Here is a 17419-nt window from a genome sequence, read left to right on the forward strand (position 1 = left end):
ACCAATCTGCAACAAGAAAATTTATTCAAATAATGAAAACAAACAAACTTTTAAAAATGGTTGCTCTCTTTCAGTAAGCACAGGGATATGAAGATAAATAGGATCCGTTTGGAAATGAAAAGTGGAGAGAAGGGAGCCAAAAAAAGTTGATTCACCTATTACAGCTTTCTTTAGCTCTAAAGATTTAGGAAATTTTCTAAACTAGTTATTGTAACAAATAAAGCTGATTCTATAGACTCTCGTCTCTTTAGTCCATTAACAGTAGAGTCTGCTTTCCTGAGACCAGCAGCGACTATGTTCTTCTGTTTTTTGATTTTAGTCCTCAACTTGTTATTTCATGATCTTCAAGTATATCTTACTTATTTTTATAGTTTGATTCATCAAACCGGTTGTCTTTGTAGACAGCTATATTTGTATTTCAGCTGGAGTTAGAGTTAATTAAAATGGTTTCTTAAGAAAGACTGTAAAAGTAGAGCCATTTTCCTCTTGCCAGATATTTTTGACTCTGCATTGTTCATGGGTGAATGTGAGCCAGCCACAGTGCTTTTAGCCTTGCAGTAGTCACCTGCCATCACCTACTTTGCAGACAGTGCATATGTCAGCACTCAGGGCAAAGTTTTAGCTGTTAGATTCTAACCACACTTGATTTTACGTTACAGTGTGCTCCTCAGACACGCAAACTGAGCCAGCCTCACTTTCTTCATCTAGAGGTATGGGTAGTAACTGTATGTTCCTGAATAACTGCTAAGTATAGCTTGGCTAAAACTTTCTAAATCACTTATTTAAAAATACCCCAAATGCAAAAGCAATATTAATTATTATTTTTTAAAATTGAGCTGGTGTGCTTAAGAGAAAGAACAGAAGGACAAATGGGCAAACATGGAGCCAGTGGGCTCACTAACAAGAACTAGAAGGGCTAATGATAACAATTCTCTATTAAAATTATATGTATGCTTAGGAATAAAAGGCTAATTATATACGCATGTATACATATACACACATGTATACAGACATATCTTGATTAATATCCTATATCTGTCTACTTTTTATTTCTGTGTGTGCCTCAAGCAAAATATTTTTTTGTTTTTTTTGACATGGGCTTGAAGCTTATCTTAAGAGTGGAAATTGATTCAGATTTACACTTCTTCCTCTGAATTGCTAATAAATATCAGAGATGAAACTATTAAAATAACTAACACTTTGTAAGTATCTTCAGTTTTGGTTCCAAGTAAAACAGATGACCTCTCAGTTCAGTCGAGATCTAAGGCACTGAGTCACTGGGTCCCTTTGGCAGCACATCCTCTAGCCTTCAGTGACTCCCTTGATCTGTCTTTAACACATGGTTTCTCTGAGCTACAGTTTGCCCTACAGGTTAATGAATCCACACTCTCAAAGTACCTTGAGGTCTTCACATAACAGTACAATGTAATACTATAGTTTCAAAAAGGCATTTAAATTTTTTCTTTGTTCAAGGACACCAGAGCACTTCTTTGAGGTAGTATTAAATAGACTTCTTAGCTACAGCTAACAGTTAATATATTAATACAAAATTAGGAATTAAATCACACACAAAAATAGTTAACAATAACATGTTCAAAACAACATGGCATAATAGTTTCATCTCCTCAGGGCTTTAGTGGGGAAAAAAATGTTCATTTCTTTAAAGTCAAAAGGGGTCAGCAACCTGAGAGTCTTAAAAGACAAGATAAATAAAAAAGAAATAGAGTCTTACCTATAAGCAATGTTGTACACAAGGCCACTTGAAGCATTTTGTAGACCATGATCCTAGTTTGGAAAGAAAAAAATATTTTAATTTAAATGGAACAGCACCTATCAGCTCCTTCCAGACGTACAAAGCATTTAGTGTATACCTGGGTTTCCTAACAGCTGGACAAGTGAGAGAGGCTATTGCTTGAGGTAATGTTTTTATATAACTTCTGCCTTTTTACCCTTTGGACTTTTGGACTGACTTTTTTTTTTTCCAGGCTGTCTTATATGGGCAGTGCCTTTATTTACTAATTGTACTATTCATACAGACTAATATTAACAAGAAAAGTAAGGTGGGAAAACTGGATCACACATTGCTGGTGGGAATATAAAATGCTAGTGACTTTATAAAAACAGTTTTGCAGTGCTTATAAATCTAATCACACAATTACTATACAACCCAGCAAATTTATGACTTTATATCAGAGAACTAAAACTTTACATTCATACCAAAAAAACTATAAAAATATTCATAGCAGTTTTGTTAGTGATACGTAAAAAACTGGAAACAATCCACATGTCTTTCCAACAGCCGAATGTTAAACAAATTGAGGTACATCTTCACCATGGATTACCACTTGGAAAAAATATATAATAAAACTTGTTGCCAGAACAACGTAGATGACTCTTAAGGGAATTCTGAATGAAAAAGCTAATCCCAAATAATTGCATAACCATATGGTCTCATTTATGTAATCTCCTTGAAATGACAAAATTATAGGAATAAAGAACATATTAGTAGTTGTTGGGAATTAGGCTTTGGATGGGAGGTAGGTGTGGTTATAAAAGGCCAATGACAGATCCGTGTGGAGATGAAATCACACATCTTGACTGTGGTCGTACACCTGTGAATGTAAATTAACATAAAATTGTATACATCTAAATATACCCCCTCACACACATGAATACAGATAAAACTCTTATAAAATAAGTATGTGTGATCCGACTGGGAATGGGGACAGTAGTTATGCCAATGCCAAGGCCAATGTGATGATTATGCTACAGTTTTGCAACATGTTAACCATGGAGGGAAACTGGGTGAAGGATCTGTGGATTATTTCTTACAAATTGGTATGATTCAACATATCTCAAATGAAAAAGCTTAGTTAAATGTAAAGGAATGTTCAAATGGTAAAAATTTATTTGTTTCCAACAAGAAAAATAAAACCAGAAAGCTTTTTCCCTTTTGATTTTTTTTTCAAACAGTTAACACTTAAGTGGTAGGATGAACTGTTAACTAAATAAATAAATTCATCATCATACAATTTACTCTTAATGGAAAATTATGCATGTTATCCAGTCTCATAAAGATTTTGCAATCTGCAACAAGTAGGTATAGAGATAGAAAAGCAATAGAAGACAACTTTCTGTTCACTAGCTATGAATCATGGAGGGTACTTAAAAACTTAAAAACTAGGCATAGCTAGTTTGGAGGTACGCCTCTAATTACTGATGGGAGTCTCAGGCAGACAGATAAACTTGAAGTAAGCACAGCAAAATTTTGGCAGACTATCCCATATCAAGAAATCTTGTTGGTGCGAAATACAGTACCACCTTTCTGTAACTCTCCCCCACTCTTTTTTTTTTTCACTTAGTGAACAGATATACATATCCAGTTGTGTGATAGACTAAAAGAATCTCAAGAAAATCAAAGAAAAAAACGCTTTTTTCATTAGTTGCAGTAGTTTTATTCTATGTTAAAGTTTGGGCTTGAAATAGTGTTCCTCAGAGCTTATTTCAACTAATGAGCCACAAAAGAAAGAAGGTGGATCTATGAAAATTGGCTTGCTTAATTATAAAAACACAGAAATGCTCTTTGAAATGAAATTGGAATATCTGACTTTTAAAAACAGATCGATCCAGTGCCCTGAATTAATGGAACTCATCAACAGAGTTTGCAACTCTCTTTATAACTGTGATGCTTTATACTTAGAAATTATTACTTTAATATGATGTGATAGACCTTGGTAAGTTCCATGGTCTCTTCCAAATCAATGAAATATAAATGTTGGGAGAAAAATGTGTGAAATAGGATCTAATATTATGGAAAAAAAATTCTAAGGAGAGGAGCAGCTGAACGTAGTTTCTGTTCTGAGTCATACCATGACTGCTATCAGAGCCAACAAATTGCAAAGCTTTGTAGAATCCAGTGTCCTTTTATAACATTCTGATAAGTGATGGAGGGCATGGTGCAGCCTGGCATGAGCTAGTGACATTAGCATCAGTAAAAGGTGGCGGAGTCAGCCAACATGTTGGAGGAGGTAATGCTACTAACCCTTCAGTAGGGTTACTACTGAACTTTCAACAGCATTCAACCTATTAAAAATAAGCTGGAGGCCACACTTTTGTGAACTATTTGAGATGCTCATGATTTGCTACATGACAATGACATTTTGCCATAGCACCAGGTAAAGGGGTCACTTTTAAGTGGATTGAGTGCAGACGGGCTTATTATAGTTCATACAATAAAATAGAGTATAACACATTATTAGATCAAACCTCTTTGGGGTGCCATTTCCTTCCCCAGATAGAGGGAGACCCCATTATTAGCACAAGGAGAGAGTGACACAGGAGCTGCATCACAAAAATGAGTAAGAATTTCTATAAAGTCTTGTGTTAACATGCAGAAAGTAGCACAAAATGTCAGGCTCAGTACAGTGCAGAAGCTAACTTTGAATGACTGTGTAGGGTACTATTTTACCTTGGAAACCTGAACTTTTTATGAATTTTGTATAAAATAAAGCCTTGCTGAGGAAAAATAGGAGGTATGGCCCTTGTAGTTCTTCCCCCTCACACAGTACATGATGCCCTTCTTCCCATTGTGACAATTAAGCCTTCAGTGCTATTGCCCGTGACAAGGGGGCCTCCCCCACCCATCCTGTGTCATCAGTGGGAGCTGCTTGATTTGGCAAAGTGAGTTAAACTGTTGGAGAAATGTATTCTGTTTTGTGTTCATTTTTGTTGTGGTTGCTAAAGATGAAAAAAATGGCTGCAGTTTGAAGAGCAGATTCATTGTGGCTTGAAGTGTAGTTTCAGGTCTTGCATAATAGATTTCTCTTGTACTAGATAGCAAGTAGTTCAAGGCCTTTGAAAGACTGAACTGATTCTACCTTACTTGAGGAAGAGGGGGCTCCTCATTTTATGCGGGTTCATTTTCATCTTGAGGTCTACACCACCACACAGATGGCTCAGGACTTCCGCTCCTCCCTCTTTCCCACTTATTTGTAATTTGTCTATATTACATAACAGCTCAGGAGGTAGACAGTGGCAGTTTACTGAATTATTCTTTAGTATTAATCACTTATTCAACAACTATTTATTGAGCACATGCTATGTTATAGGATTTTCAAAATCTATCCATTTTGAACACATTTGAAATACATGGCCCCAAAAAGTAGAATTTCAAAGGCATATCAAACATTGTTTCTTGTGTGGGAGGAGATAATTTTAGGTAAAGTTTTTCAGTGGGGTATGCTGGAATTTTCATGAGACCAAATCTAGTTGGGGAGGAAGAACATTGTAGGAAAAGAAAGAGAATGGGCTTAGGTCAAGGGGCCTGAGGTCAGAACACATCAGTCAGACATGGTCTGTGAAGAACATTTGTAAATACTGCACTGGCTTGCTTTCAGAATTCTCTATAATACGATGTTCAATAATTTCAGTGTTTTTTTTTATTGATTGCCACTATAAGCAAATCAGAAGAATTTAGAGATGTTATTAATATAAAAATATGCAACCTAACAGTTTACGTAAAAATGCCAATCTGCTTTATGATATGATGTTGGAATCACAGGATTTCTTGATTAAGCTTTGAGGTAATGCATGCCAAGACATTTTCCTCATTATACCCTGAATAATTGATGGTTGACAATATGTGACATTTATTGAGCATTGGCAATATGCTAGCTAGTTTACAGAGCACAGAACTATCAAGGGACCCTGCCCACTTGGCTCACGATCAAAATGCAGTCTGTCTTTTGCTAAGTCTTCCATGCTTCACTAAACTAAAAGCAAAGAAAGCATTTTTGGAGATTCATTGCAGAAGTGACTGGGGCCAGATTTTCTCTGTGGGTAGCTCTGTGGGCACTGGTATTAGTTCCACAGGGAAGCAATCTGTTCCCATGGTTCTGGTAATCTCAGAAGATAAACTTGATAATCTAGTATAGATTTGAAGTAAAGGCAGTTCTATCATTTTATGATACTTTTTTTTTTTCTTCTGTGCAACCTATAATTGAACCTTCACCAGTGTGACTTTCCCAGGATCAAAATGTAAGTCCACATGTTTTGGTCTAGTGCATATAAAAACAACAGTTGTATTCTCAAGGGAAAGGCTTAGTTTTAAAGGATTTAAAGTAGTCCTTGGTCGTGGACATCCTGGTTTCTGGTGGAAAAGATGGGAAACTTAAGTTATAGCAGAGGGCTATGAACGAATACTTATGAAGATGAAATGCCATTTATGGGCAATTGGGTAGAGTCCACTGAGGATTTTGAATTCTGTATTGGAGCAAGAGGCTAAAAGGAGAACACAGGACTGGCACAGGGGCAGGATCTGAATGGCAGACATTGCTTCCCACTGATTGTAGTTGGGTGGCTGTATTAGCTTGCTAGGACTGACCTAACAAATACAGGGTGACTTGAACAATAGAAATTTAGTTTTCATTGTTTTGGAGGCTAAAAATCCAAGATGAGGATGTCAACAGATTTGGTTTCCTTTAAGACCTCTCTTTTTGGCTCTTTTCTTTTGACCTCCCACTTGCTGCCTCTTCACATGGTTTCCCTCAACACACACACCCATCTTGGCACCTCTCTATATCCTAACCTCCTCCTCCTCCTCTTTCTCTTTCTCCTCCCCATCCTGTGTCATGCTAACAGCAAGAGACATCTTATTTGTATTTATTGTTATGGAAGTTCCATTGCTTAACTTCCTCAGTAGTGTTTTGCTATAAGATTTCTTCCCACAGGTGGTCATTCTGAAGCACCCTACTCCTCCTGCAAAGTCCACTGTTCTCCCTCCCCATTCTCACCCCAACCCCCAACACAAGCCAGCCCTTGAAAAATAATCTTATAAATAGTCCTGGTCAGATTGAATGGGAGCAGTCCCTAACAATCTCATTACAAGTTTCCCTTTAACCTGGGGTCTCCCTGGTGGTACAAGGGGTTAAGTCTCAGCACTATGAAGCTATCCACATCCACCTTCCAGGTCAGGGAGGTGACCCACATACAGACCTCTCCTGTCTTCCCCACTGTTCCCCTCAGAAGTGTATTTTAATAGATCTGTCAGTTTTGCTCCTCACTCTCTGGTGAGTCCTTTCACCCTGCCACACCCCATCCTGCACCTCTGACCTATACCCCATTTTTTATATGCATAAATAAGTAAAAATAAATCTTGAAAAAAATCTGAAAGTATAGCCTTCCTATTTGGTATAATTTGGTAGGTTATATTTTGGTCTGAATATGCTCAAAATATTTCCCATAAAGATTAGTATATAATAACAGTCCCTTCCTTTAGTGGTTTTATTTCTCAGGTGAACTATTTGGATATTATTTGCCAATTTCTCATAAGTCCTGAAACCAAATTATTTGATTTATTTCTGGCCATGTAACAGACTTTTAATACATTAACATAGTATTTTAAAAAAATTTGCTACCCATTACAATATAACTCTCTAGAAAATCTGAGACTGGTAATCTTTGGGACTAGAAAATAAAATCTGGTGCATGTTTATCAGGCTTGAAGTTTTAATAATCCCCATGCAAAGTGTTCCTGTGAGAAACAGAATTTTAATTTTTGAGAGGAGTCATGGTTATAGAATTTTAACCGCCACCCCATCTCCTTTATGTTAGTGGGAGTTGGGATTTTCCATTGTTACCCCCAGACTTTGTATTCAAGATTTCTAGTTGTTGGTCACTGTAGATGAGAATTATGAAGCTATTAAAAAAAAGATCTTTTTTTTTAAAGATTTATTTATTCATACAGAAATGGGGTACAAGCCAGAGATGCAGGGATGGTTAGAAGATTCACTAGAGACAGAGTGGGGAGCAGAACAGGCAGATCAACAAAGTACACTGCTGAGGGGAGCAGCGGGCAGGTCAGGAGAGGTCTGCTGCACCATGTGGGTCGCCTCTGGGGCAGGAGGGGATTGAACTTGTGCTGAAGTGGCTTTACCTTCTTAGTGCTGTGCTTTAACCTGCTGCACCACCAGAAGGGTCCCCCCCCCAAAAAAAAGGTCTTTAAATGGAAACAAAAATGGAGCAGTAACCTGAAAAGGAAGATGGGGAGGAAAAGGAAAAGTGGTTACAAACCAGGAAAGGATAAGCACCTTATGACTCAGTCTAAAAAATTAAACAAGGACCCGATTGAGATACAGCTGCAAAGATGAGACCATGTCACCAATGGGGCAAGTTTATGCTCCAGGGTAGGTGAGGGAGAAGAGGGCAGGTGTATGACCAACTATATATCACTCTGTCATGCACCTAACTATATTGAAGAAAGGTTTGAACTCCTAAATTGATTAAAATTACTTGGGGCAAAATAATAAATTCACCCAAATATAATGAGCTAGTTCCTTGAACTCTTTGGCATTTGTCAGCATGCCTCTTTCTGCCGGTGAGAAATTGATAATAATAACTATTCATCACTTCTGGTATTTATAGAGATTTTTATCTGTAAGAGATGAATACAAGGAAAGCACAATACATTTTAATGAGAGGCTGCTAAATGATGGCCATCTCTTAAATGATAGGGTGATTGACTTTGATAGGAATTCAAGTGATAAATGGAGACAACAATCCAATTACCAATCTGATGGTTACTGATTGGAGGGTAGAGGGTGCTTCTTTCAGGAACGGGGAAGGATGAGCATGAGGAATGAAGACAAAGGTATAGTCTCCCCCAAAAAGAGAGACTGAGAAGCAAGTCTTTAGAGGAACTTATGCAAAGTCAGGAAGCCACTAAGAACAGGATTCAGATGCAACAGGTAGCTATTTTTCAACCCCAGCCTTCCTGTGCCACACGAGAGTTGAATCTTTTGGGATGAAAAGGTATGAAATTTGGGAACCAGAGAGATGTTGTAGACTCTTAGTCTCCATATGCGCTTTACTTATTTTTTTATTTTTAAAATCATTTTTCTTCTTGATCAGATTTTTTCCCCCCTCAATATTTTTGTTTATTCAAGCAAATTGAATTTCAGCTTTGGATCATCAACTCAAAATTTCATTGTAGATGCAAAACAGAAGATAGTATATTCTTCATTGTTTTCACACATAACAATAGGTCAAACAATTTTATTGTTTTAATCAAAAGAAATCTGATGAGAGTCTAATAACAAAAAATTACTAAAATTTCAGAGAATTCAGATCTAACTTAATTACAAAATTCTTTGAAAATTTTATTTGCTTTCAAATGTCTTCTGAATTGCTTCACTCTAAGAAATGTGTTTAACCAATTGAATGTATTATATACAGAATAGATAAAATACAGGATGATTTTTCACAGAATTTTGAAATGAAAATATGCTTTACATGAACTTCAAAAATCTGAATGATTTGCCTTATAGACATCAAAGCAATGCATATGCACAATTGTGCCCCATCCCCTTGTAAAACTGGTATATTCTGTATTCGATTTTTAAAAAATAACATAATAGCTTATTTTTGTATCATTTGTGCATTTTTCCCTCTCAGTTGTTGATCAGATTTTTTATAATAGTATAAGTTATCAGTCAGCAGACTCAGGAAGATACTCCATCCTTAACTATACCACCAGGATGAAGCCTAAGAACTGGTATCCCCTTCTGGACAGGGCTCCAGTTCCCATGTAGAACAGGGTTATCCAGCACCCCGCTCTCAGCAACAGCGGAACCTGGAAACCTGGAAACCGGTCACTGGTGCATGCATCCTGCCCCCAGCAGCTCAGCAGCTCTCCTCTGCACACACTGTTATTTCTCCCAGTTGGATCTGTGAAATGAAAGGCTTGATGTCTTGTTGAAGAAATTTCAGGCTACAAATAAAACGTTGGTGGAATGTTAGCCTGATGGTAGAAAATCCCTGACAATACAGCACAAGCTCATTTCTCTCATATGTTGAGTTTTTTCATTTATTTGCTTGTTGTTATATTTATAGTGGAGCACAAAATTTTTATTCAATAATGAAAGAAATAAAACCAAAAACTATCCTGACTTGTACAATATTGGTTATAGAAAAAAATTGTGCTGGTGTTTTTGTTTTTTTTTAAATTACATATCTGAATTCACCTCAAATAACAAAAGTCTGGCAAAATCTGATAATAGTAATATGTATGTATATATACTTATATACATCAGATGATCTATATGTACATGTACCTGCATACATCTGATAAACAGCAAATTCTTTACATTAGGAACAAAAATTTGAGTCTCTAAAGTACACTAGGCATTTTGTAGCGGTTGTTGTGACATGATCTGAAGGGAAGATGATACAATTATGTGTAAAATAGTTACCCAGACTGGGCTCTCCTTGGTGGCGCAACAGGTTAAGGCACCATACTATGAAGCACTCAGAAGCCACTGTAGCATGAATTTGATCCCTAGCCAGAGAGCTGACCCACATGGTGCAGCAGACCTCTCCTGACCCACCCTCTGCTCCCCTCAGCAGTGTACTTCGTCAATCTGCCTCTTCTGCTTTCCACTCTATCTCTGGTTAATCCTCTCACCCACCACACCTCTGGCATGTACCCCAGTTCTGTAAGCATAAATAAATAAATCTTTTTTAAAAAAGTTACCCAGACTGAAAATTGTCCCTTGAAGAACATATAGGACAATTTGTTTTATTTTCAAGGTCTGCAATTTGAGTTAGGCAAATTTAAGAGGCATAGCAGAAAAAATGGGCTCACCTCTTCCTTTCATTTGCCCATGATTTATTCATTGCTTTTCTGTGCACATGCTCAGCAAAAAAGGTCAGGGTACAGTCTTCTTTACATGTGTGAGGCTTTTTCCACCTTTGAACTTAAAAAAAAAACTTTATCATAGACAGCTCCAAAGACCAGTGTGCCTTTTATTTTTTTGCATTCTAAAAATGCACAAAATCTGGCTATTGGCAATGGTTTTCAGATTTTACAAAAGAAGATGGAACAAGTTTGAGAGGGATCTCGATACATGATTTTCAATGGGCAAGTCCCAGGCAGTAGAACTAGAGAAATACTGTATTGTGTTTTCAGGTGGAGGCAGTATATAATTCTCCATAGATAGCCTACTGAGTTGCTGTAAATCAGCAATTTAGAAATTAGACATTTGTGTGTAAGTGAGAGTTCTCTGCATTTTCTTTGCAGATTTTGCTTGGTCAGTCTTGACAAAGATTAATTTATAGCCACAAAATTTGCATTTTGCTTTTATCCCATCCCTTTGTCTATATAGCTCAAGGTATCCTAACTGGCTTCTCCATTCTCAGGCTCTTCTCAACCTTTGATCTCAGAGGCACACAAGAGTCAATAATTTCACAAATATTTTCCATAACAAATATTTTCCAACACTATGCTTTATTCAAAAATTGTTAGCTAACTCCATAAATAGGGAAACTACACATTTATTTCAAGTGTACTCTACATTGACACATTATTTCATGCTCAGTATTAACATGACAGTGAACCCATCCTTTTCTACCTTTTAAACTGATATTTATTTCTGCTGTGCCCAGTACTGTGAATATCACCTCCCTAGGACTTTCAAACTTGAAGTGACTTCTGTTCCCTTTTTTCAGCTTTCCTTAGAACCCTAAAGAGCTAAATATGTGACTCAAAACTTGACTGTCTTCCCTGAATATAGTATTCTTTGTTGATCCCATTTATCTAGAAATTCTCAATCTCCAAGTCTTCCTAATTAAGATTTATCATATTACCTCTTTCTCTTCATTGCCACCACACTAGTTTTCACTCATGACAGAGATTCATTGGCAATGTCCTTTACCTACTGTCTTTTGTCCATGGTATTGTGAGACTCCTACAGATGACCTTCCCAGCTAAAGAAGCTATCAGCACACCAGCTTTAGCCTTTTTTTTTTTTTAGATTTATTTATGCATACAGAACTCTGGTACAAGCCAGAGGTGTAGGGGTGGTGAAAGGCTTCACCAGAGACAGAACAGGCAGATCAATGAAGTACACTGCTGAGGGAAGTAGCGGTTGGGAGAGGTCTGCTGCGCCGTGTGGGTCACCTCTGGGTGTTCAAACTCATACTGAAGTGGTCTTAGCTTCCCAGTGCTGTGCTTTAACCTGCTGCGCCACCAGGGAGGGCCCAGCTTCAGCTTTTTACCTCTTAACATCAAGATAGTCTCCAGTTCAAGAGCCTGTTGCTCACTTTCATTTGCAATACTCTTCTAACTGGACTCCAGCGCCAGGGTGCTTCCAGTCCTAAATGCTTCCCATCTGGTATTTGCATGCATTCAAGAGCAATCGACAGCATAAACTCCTTGGCATGTCACTGCTCTGGTTTCTCACTCCCTACAATATACATCCCCGTTCTTCAATGTAACATTTTGGAACCACCATGATCCATTCCCATTTTCTTTCAATTCTCTCTAAACTTTCACCCCACTTCTTCCCTTCTTTGTACCCCACACTTCAGCAAGATAAACCACTTCATGGATATCCATATATTTTCATTCTGTTTCTCTTTTAGGCTGAGTATTCTACTAAGAATGCCAGTCCCAACCCTGTTGACCTAGCAAATGCAAGCTCACCTTTTTAAAAAAAAATTTATTGGTGATACAGGACTGGGGTACCGGCCAGAGGTGCAGGGGCGGCAAGAGGATACACCAGAGACAGAGTGGGGGGCAGAACAGGTAGATTGACGAAGCACACTGCTGAGGGGAGCAGTGGGCAGGTCAGGAGAGGTCTGCCGCTATGTCACCTCAGGGCAGGGATCAAACTCACACTGAAGCAGCTGCAGCTATCTTCACAGTGCTATGTTTTTACCTGTTGTGCTACCAGGGAACGCCAAGCTCACCTTTTCAGACACTGTTAAAGTTTTTAAAGTTCTTTGAGTTTTTTCTAACCCACCTCTCTATTTGGTGCCTCGCCCCTTATTGCACAACCTGATGCCCTAAAAATCCATCAATGTGGTAGAAACTCTGTACTTCCCTTCCTTAGTCTCCATGTGTCTTCTCTTCAGTCTCACCAGTTAGACTGGATAACTAGAGAAACGGTTCCTTATAGACCCTAGTGGTCATACCTCTGATATGAAAAAAACTGTTTCATTTTGCTTCTATTTCACAGACCTGGAATAGCAGGTGTGAAGGAGCAGTGACCAGCATTGCTGTATATGGGGGCCATCCTCATGGGGAGCTAGAAGTAGTTGTGGCAGTGACATCAGCTGTTCTGCAGCCTCATGGCGTGAGGCTGAATCTGGTGGTACAGTGATGGGTCCCTGATTTCAGTCTTTCTATCCCTTCCAGATATTTTCCTACATTATATTCCTTCATGCTGTATGTATCTGGAATGGTTTGCTTCCTGTTTAGAACCTGACATAGTCTACCTCTATTAAACTATAACTCACTTGAAGGTAGAAACAAGATACTTGGAACCTGGGACAGAGTTGGCTCTCACCAAGTAAGTGACTGATCCACTGGATAAGCCAATAAAGGCTTTAAGTTATATACTGCACTAACACAAGTTTCACCCTGTACTTCATTCCTTCTTTAATATTCTCCTTCCTTATCTGACCGACGTTGTCTCTCCCTGTGCTCAGTTTGAAGGGTATAGTTTTTATACTCTTTCCACACTTTTGTCTCTTCCTTTATCCTTTCTGTTCTAATGGATGCTTCTGTCTGTAATGCCTTTCTTCCACTCTGCAACCCACATTCACCACTTTGGACAAGAAAGAACATTTACAGTCCAAAACAAATCATCTTCTGTTGATGCTCAATATGGAAAGAAAGTAAACCTCTGATGCCCTCTGACATTATACTTTACCCCTCTATATTGGTTAGTGAAAGAAATCCCAATGATAATGTCTTCAATAGCAAGTTTTGTTTCATAACAAAATATCTGGAGGTGAGTGACTGCTGACTTTGGTTTAGTAATTTAAGAATACTTGGGACAGCTACATAATCTCTTGGGCCTTAATCTCTTGGATTCAAATGGCACTTCACAGCCTAGGTTTTCAAAAAAAGGGAGGTAGCACTAGTTCTGCATGCCCCTCTTTTCAGGAGAGCAGAAGGCATCCTAGAAATCACATTTCCTAGCAAGCACTCTTCAGTTTCTCTTATTTATGAGAGCTCAGTCAGATGGCTACTTCTTACTAGAGGGGAGTCAAGGAAATTGAGTTTTCAGTTGTGAGAATGAAAAGAAAGGAGTTGGGGAAAGGGCTAATGAGTTAGTCAACACAAAGGGACTGCTGTATTTTCTAGCTCATTTAATGCCATCTTTGGGCAAGCGTCATCTTTTTCACAGTCTTCAGTGTCTCCTACCACAGTGCTTTATACCTGGGCTGTATGGACTGCCAGTTTTATGGATAACTGAGAACTGATGTAGTGAAAATCATATCATTATCTGACATGGAGTTGATTGGAAGAGATGAAAGTATTCTAACCAGATTCGGTATTGCTTGAATGTAAAGAAAAGGAGCAAGATATGTGTGAGTTGTTTTTTAGAGAAATTTTATTATTATCAATGATGGTCATTGGTCTCTCTAAACATTCTCATGCTAGTAACACTTGATTTCTGTGTTCATTACAATATGTCAATGTCATCTTAGTAATTACACTGGTAGGAAATGGCAGACCTTTGCACATGGCTGATAGGTACAAATACCAGTGTTTCGAAGATTTTTGAAGTCATGAAATTGCAGTTTGAACAAGTTATTTTTTAAATTTTCATTTTAATTTGGAGGTTACATTTTAACTCTTCCATTTATACACATGTTCCACTTAACCCCAATGGTGTATAGTAGTTATTTAAATGAAAGGAAGGGAAAGTGTAGTTTGAAAAAATTGAGCAATCTTTTGTGACAAATACATGAATGTTACAAAGCTGGTGTGTTTACTTCTATCCCTGGCCAGGGAGCTGACCCACATGGTGTGGCAGACCTCTCCTCACCCACCCACTGCTCCCCTTAGCAGTCTACTTTATCAGTCTGTCTATTTTGCTTCCTGCTCTGTCTCTGGTGAATTCTCTCACTGCCCCTGCACCTCTGGCCTGTACCCCAGTTCTGTAAGCATAAATAAATAATTTTTTTAAAAAGGACCTACTGTAAGATATGAGTAGAAGATGTTTTTATTTTAAATATCCCCTCCTTACTGCTCCCCAGTGTTTTTATCATGAAAGAGTGTGTTAAAATGAATCCTGAGCTAGTGTTGAGGGAAGTGATTAAGATAAGAAATCCTCAAAGTATACCTTGAAGAGGAACATAGCTTCCTTCTCTTACAGAGGGTGGCCAGAGTTGAAATTCTGGGGATGAGAAAAGCTTTTGTTGAGTTGTCTGGTGGATGTCAGGCCTCTTGTCTAGCACCATTTCACAGATCCTCCCCCAAGCCTGCCTTCAGGCTAGCCAGTACTGTGTGGGGCTTTGTGGCTGCCCACTTACTGGAGCAGGGCTCTGCTCAGATTATTGGAAGGAGTGCTTCTGTGATAATCACCCCATTCCCTTTGGTAGAAATTAAATATTACAGCCTTTGCTAATTATAGGCTAGTGGCTCCAGTGCCCTCCCAATAGTAAATTGCTCTGTGGCAGCAGCTGGAAGTTGGGGTAGTAAAATAAATCCAGAAGAGGATCATCAAGCTTTTCTTACCCATAAAATGAAAATAAAATATTATATTTGTGAAGTTCTATCGAAGGAAATATTGGAAAGATAGCTAAATTTGCTTACTAAAGAGAATTCTGCTATCAAAACACCACTACATCAGCCACTGTTAAAACAAAAATGCAATCAGGGAAATGACTTGAAATGTTTATGTTTGCTTCCAGTTTTCAAATTAAAGTAGAGTATCATGTTCTTTCAGGTTGCCATTCAAAGCCTCTCTTCCTCTCCTGATTCCTATTAAATGTAGCTGCTGTTAAACTTTCTTCAGAAATAGAATGACTGTCCTAGAACTGACAATTTATTGTCTTCTCTGAAAGCCTTCTTGCCCATGTGATGTCCGGAAATCACAAGCATGCTTCATTCAAGTTCTTTTTTCAGCTTACACCCATTTCTGATTTTAAAACTACACTATCATGTATGTGAATTGGTGCTGAGTGCTACCTGGGGTCCTTGAACCAGACTGCTTAGAGATTCACTAGGTCAACTCATTTTTCATTCCAGCCAGGATACTTCCACCCATATCCTCGAGCATTCCTGTGGCCGCCTGCAGGTGTTGCTGATGCTCAGTGCTGTGTGCGGACACCACCTGGATGTACGTGCCCATCCTTATGTTTACCACCACCTCTCCCACCCCACCCCCACTCAGACCCGCCCAGTTCTGCTTTTGGAAAAACACAGAATGTCTGTTTCCCTCCAGTCCGGGTTGCTCGTCAAAAAGCTGTCAGCTGACAGGTGAAAAAGGTTCTTAAGGGATTCAGACCCCTACATCTCAGAGCAACATCCAAATTCTGTTAGGATTGCCTTTAGTTGGTTTTTTCTTCCTCTCTCTCTGACTCATCTCTTCTTTCTCTCCTTCGAGTAATTATGATGGTTTTTTCTTCCTCTCTCTCTGACTCATCTCTTCTTTCTCTCCTTTGAGTAAATATGATCAACCCAAGAGATACAGAAAGGTAACTGTTGGGTTTAAAACACAAGACACAAAACATAGCTCCTCTGATGGTGTGTAAAAACTGCACAGGTGACAGGAACGGTCCATTTACTTCCCCACACTCCTGGACCTTTCCTGACAGCCCCAGATTCTAAAGGGGTTTCTGTGTAGCTATGTGCGTGTGTACGGCCTTAGGTTCCATTTTCCAGATGAAAAACGATAAGAACAACTGTGGAGGGAGGTTACTTAAAGTCAGTTGGGAAAGAGGCGACTAGCTGCAGAGTTATTCTCAAGGGGTGGATCTGAGACCTGGGTGCGATAAACATCTGACCGCTCATGCCTACCGCGCTCGGGTGAGTTTAGAAGTCCCACCGGCAGGGGGCGCGAGTGCTCGCTAAACGGAGGCCACGGGGTATTGCGGGGGCGGGCGCACTGATGCCAGGCCACGCGGCGCGTCGGTTCCTAGGGGCACCTTGTGTGGCTTGAGGGCATGGGCGACAAATATGCTACCCTGCAGCGGGCGCGGCTGCATCTGGATTTCATCCATGCCAATTCGTGAGTGCCCCCGGGGAGTGGGAACAGGGTGGGAGTGGGAGGCTCTACCGAGCTATGGAAAAGAGCTTTGTACTTGTCCTAGAGAAATACCCACAAAAAAGTAAGGATAATGACTTGGTGGTACTGATTTATATAAATATTTGTTCATTTAAGTTGGATAAACATGTTAAGAAACAATGGGACAGGATAGAGATCTATATTTGGGTTCAGACTAACCTGTTTTGGTGCCCTCCAATTAACGCCAAGTCGTCGGGAAGACCCCATGTTGATTATTTGAAAAAAGCTATTTAACTGTAGGTCAGCAGAAGCCTAATCCTACCGAATTCGCCTTCCTCTAGTGATTTCTCTGCACAACACACTGACATTTTTAAGATTAAAGACGCCCTCCAGAAAGTACA

At 38.9% G+C, this 17419-nt stretch overlaps 1 protein-coding gene across 1 annotated transcript in view; it reads left to right on the forward strand.

Annotated features, from left to right (window-relative positions):
- MORC1 (MORC family CW-type zinc finger 1) overlaps nt 1-17419 on the forward strand; it is a 193226-nt gene that overhangs the window by 35260 nt on the left and 140547 nt on the right. The window contains exons 2-3 of the mRNA XM_004675468.1: nt 13014-13148; nt 16040-16130. Of these exons, the coding sequence (XP_004675525.1) occupies nt 13014-13148; nt 16040-16130 (226 nt within the window). The remainder of the gene's footprint in view (nt 1-13013; nt 13149-16039; nt 16131-17419) is intronic.

Source organism: Condylura cristata, unplaced genomic scaffold (assembly GCF_000260355.1).
Source record: "Condylura cristata isolate star-nosed mole 26May11 unplaced genomic scaffold, ConCri1.0 scaffold00003, whole genome shotgun sequence".
Lineage (NCBI taxonomy): Eukaryota > Metazoa > Chordata > Mammalia > Eulipotyphla > Talpidae > Condylura > Condylura cristata.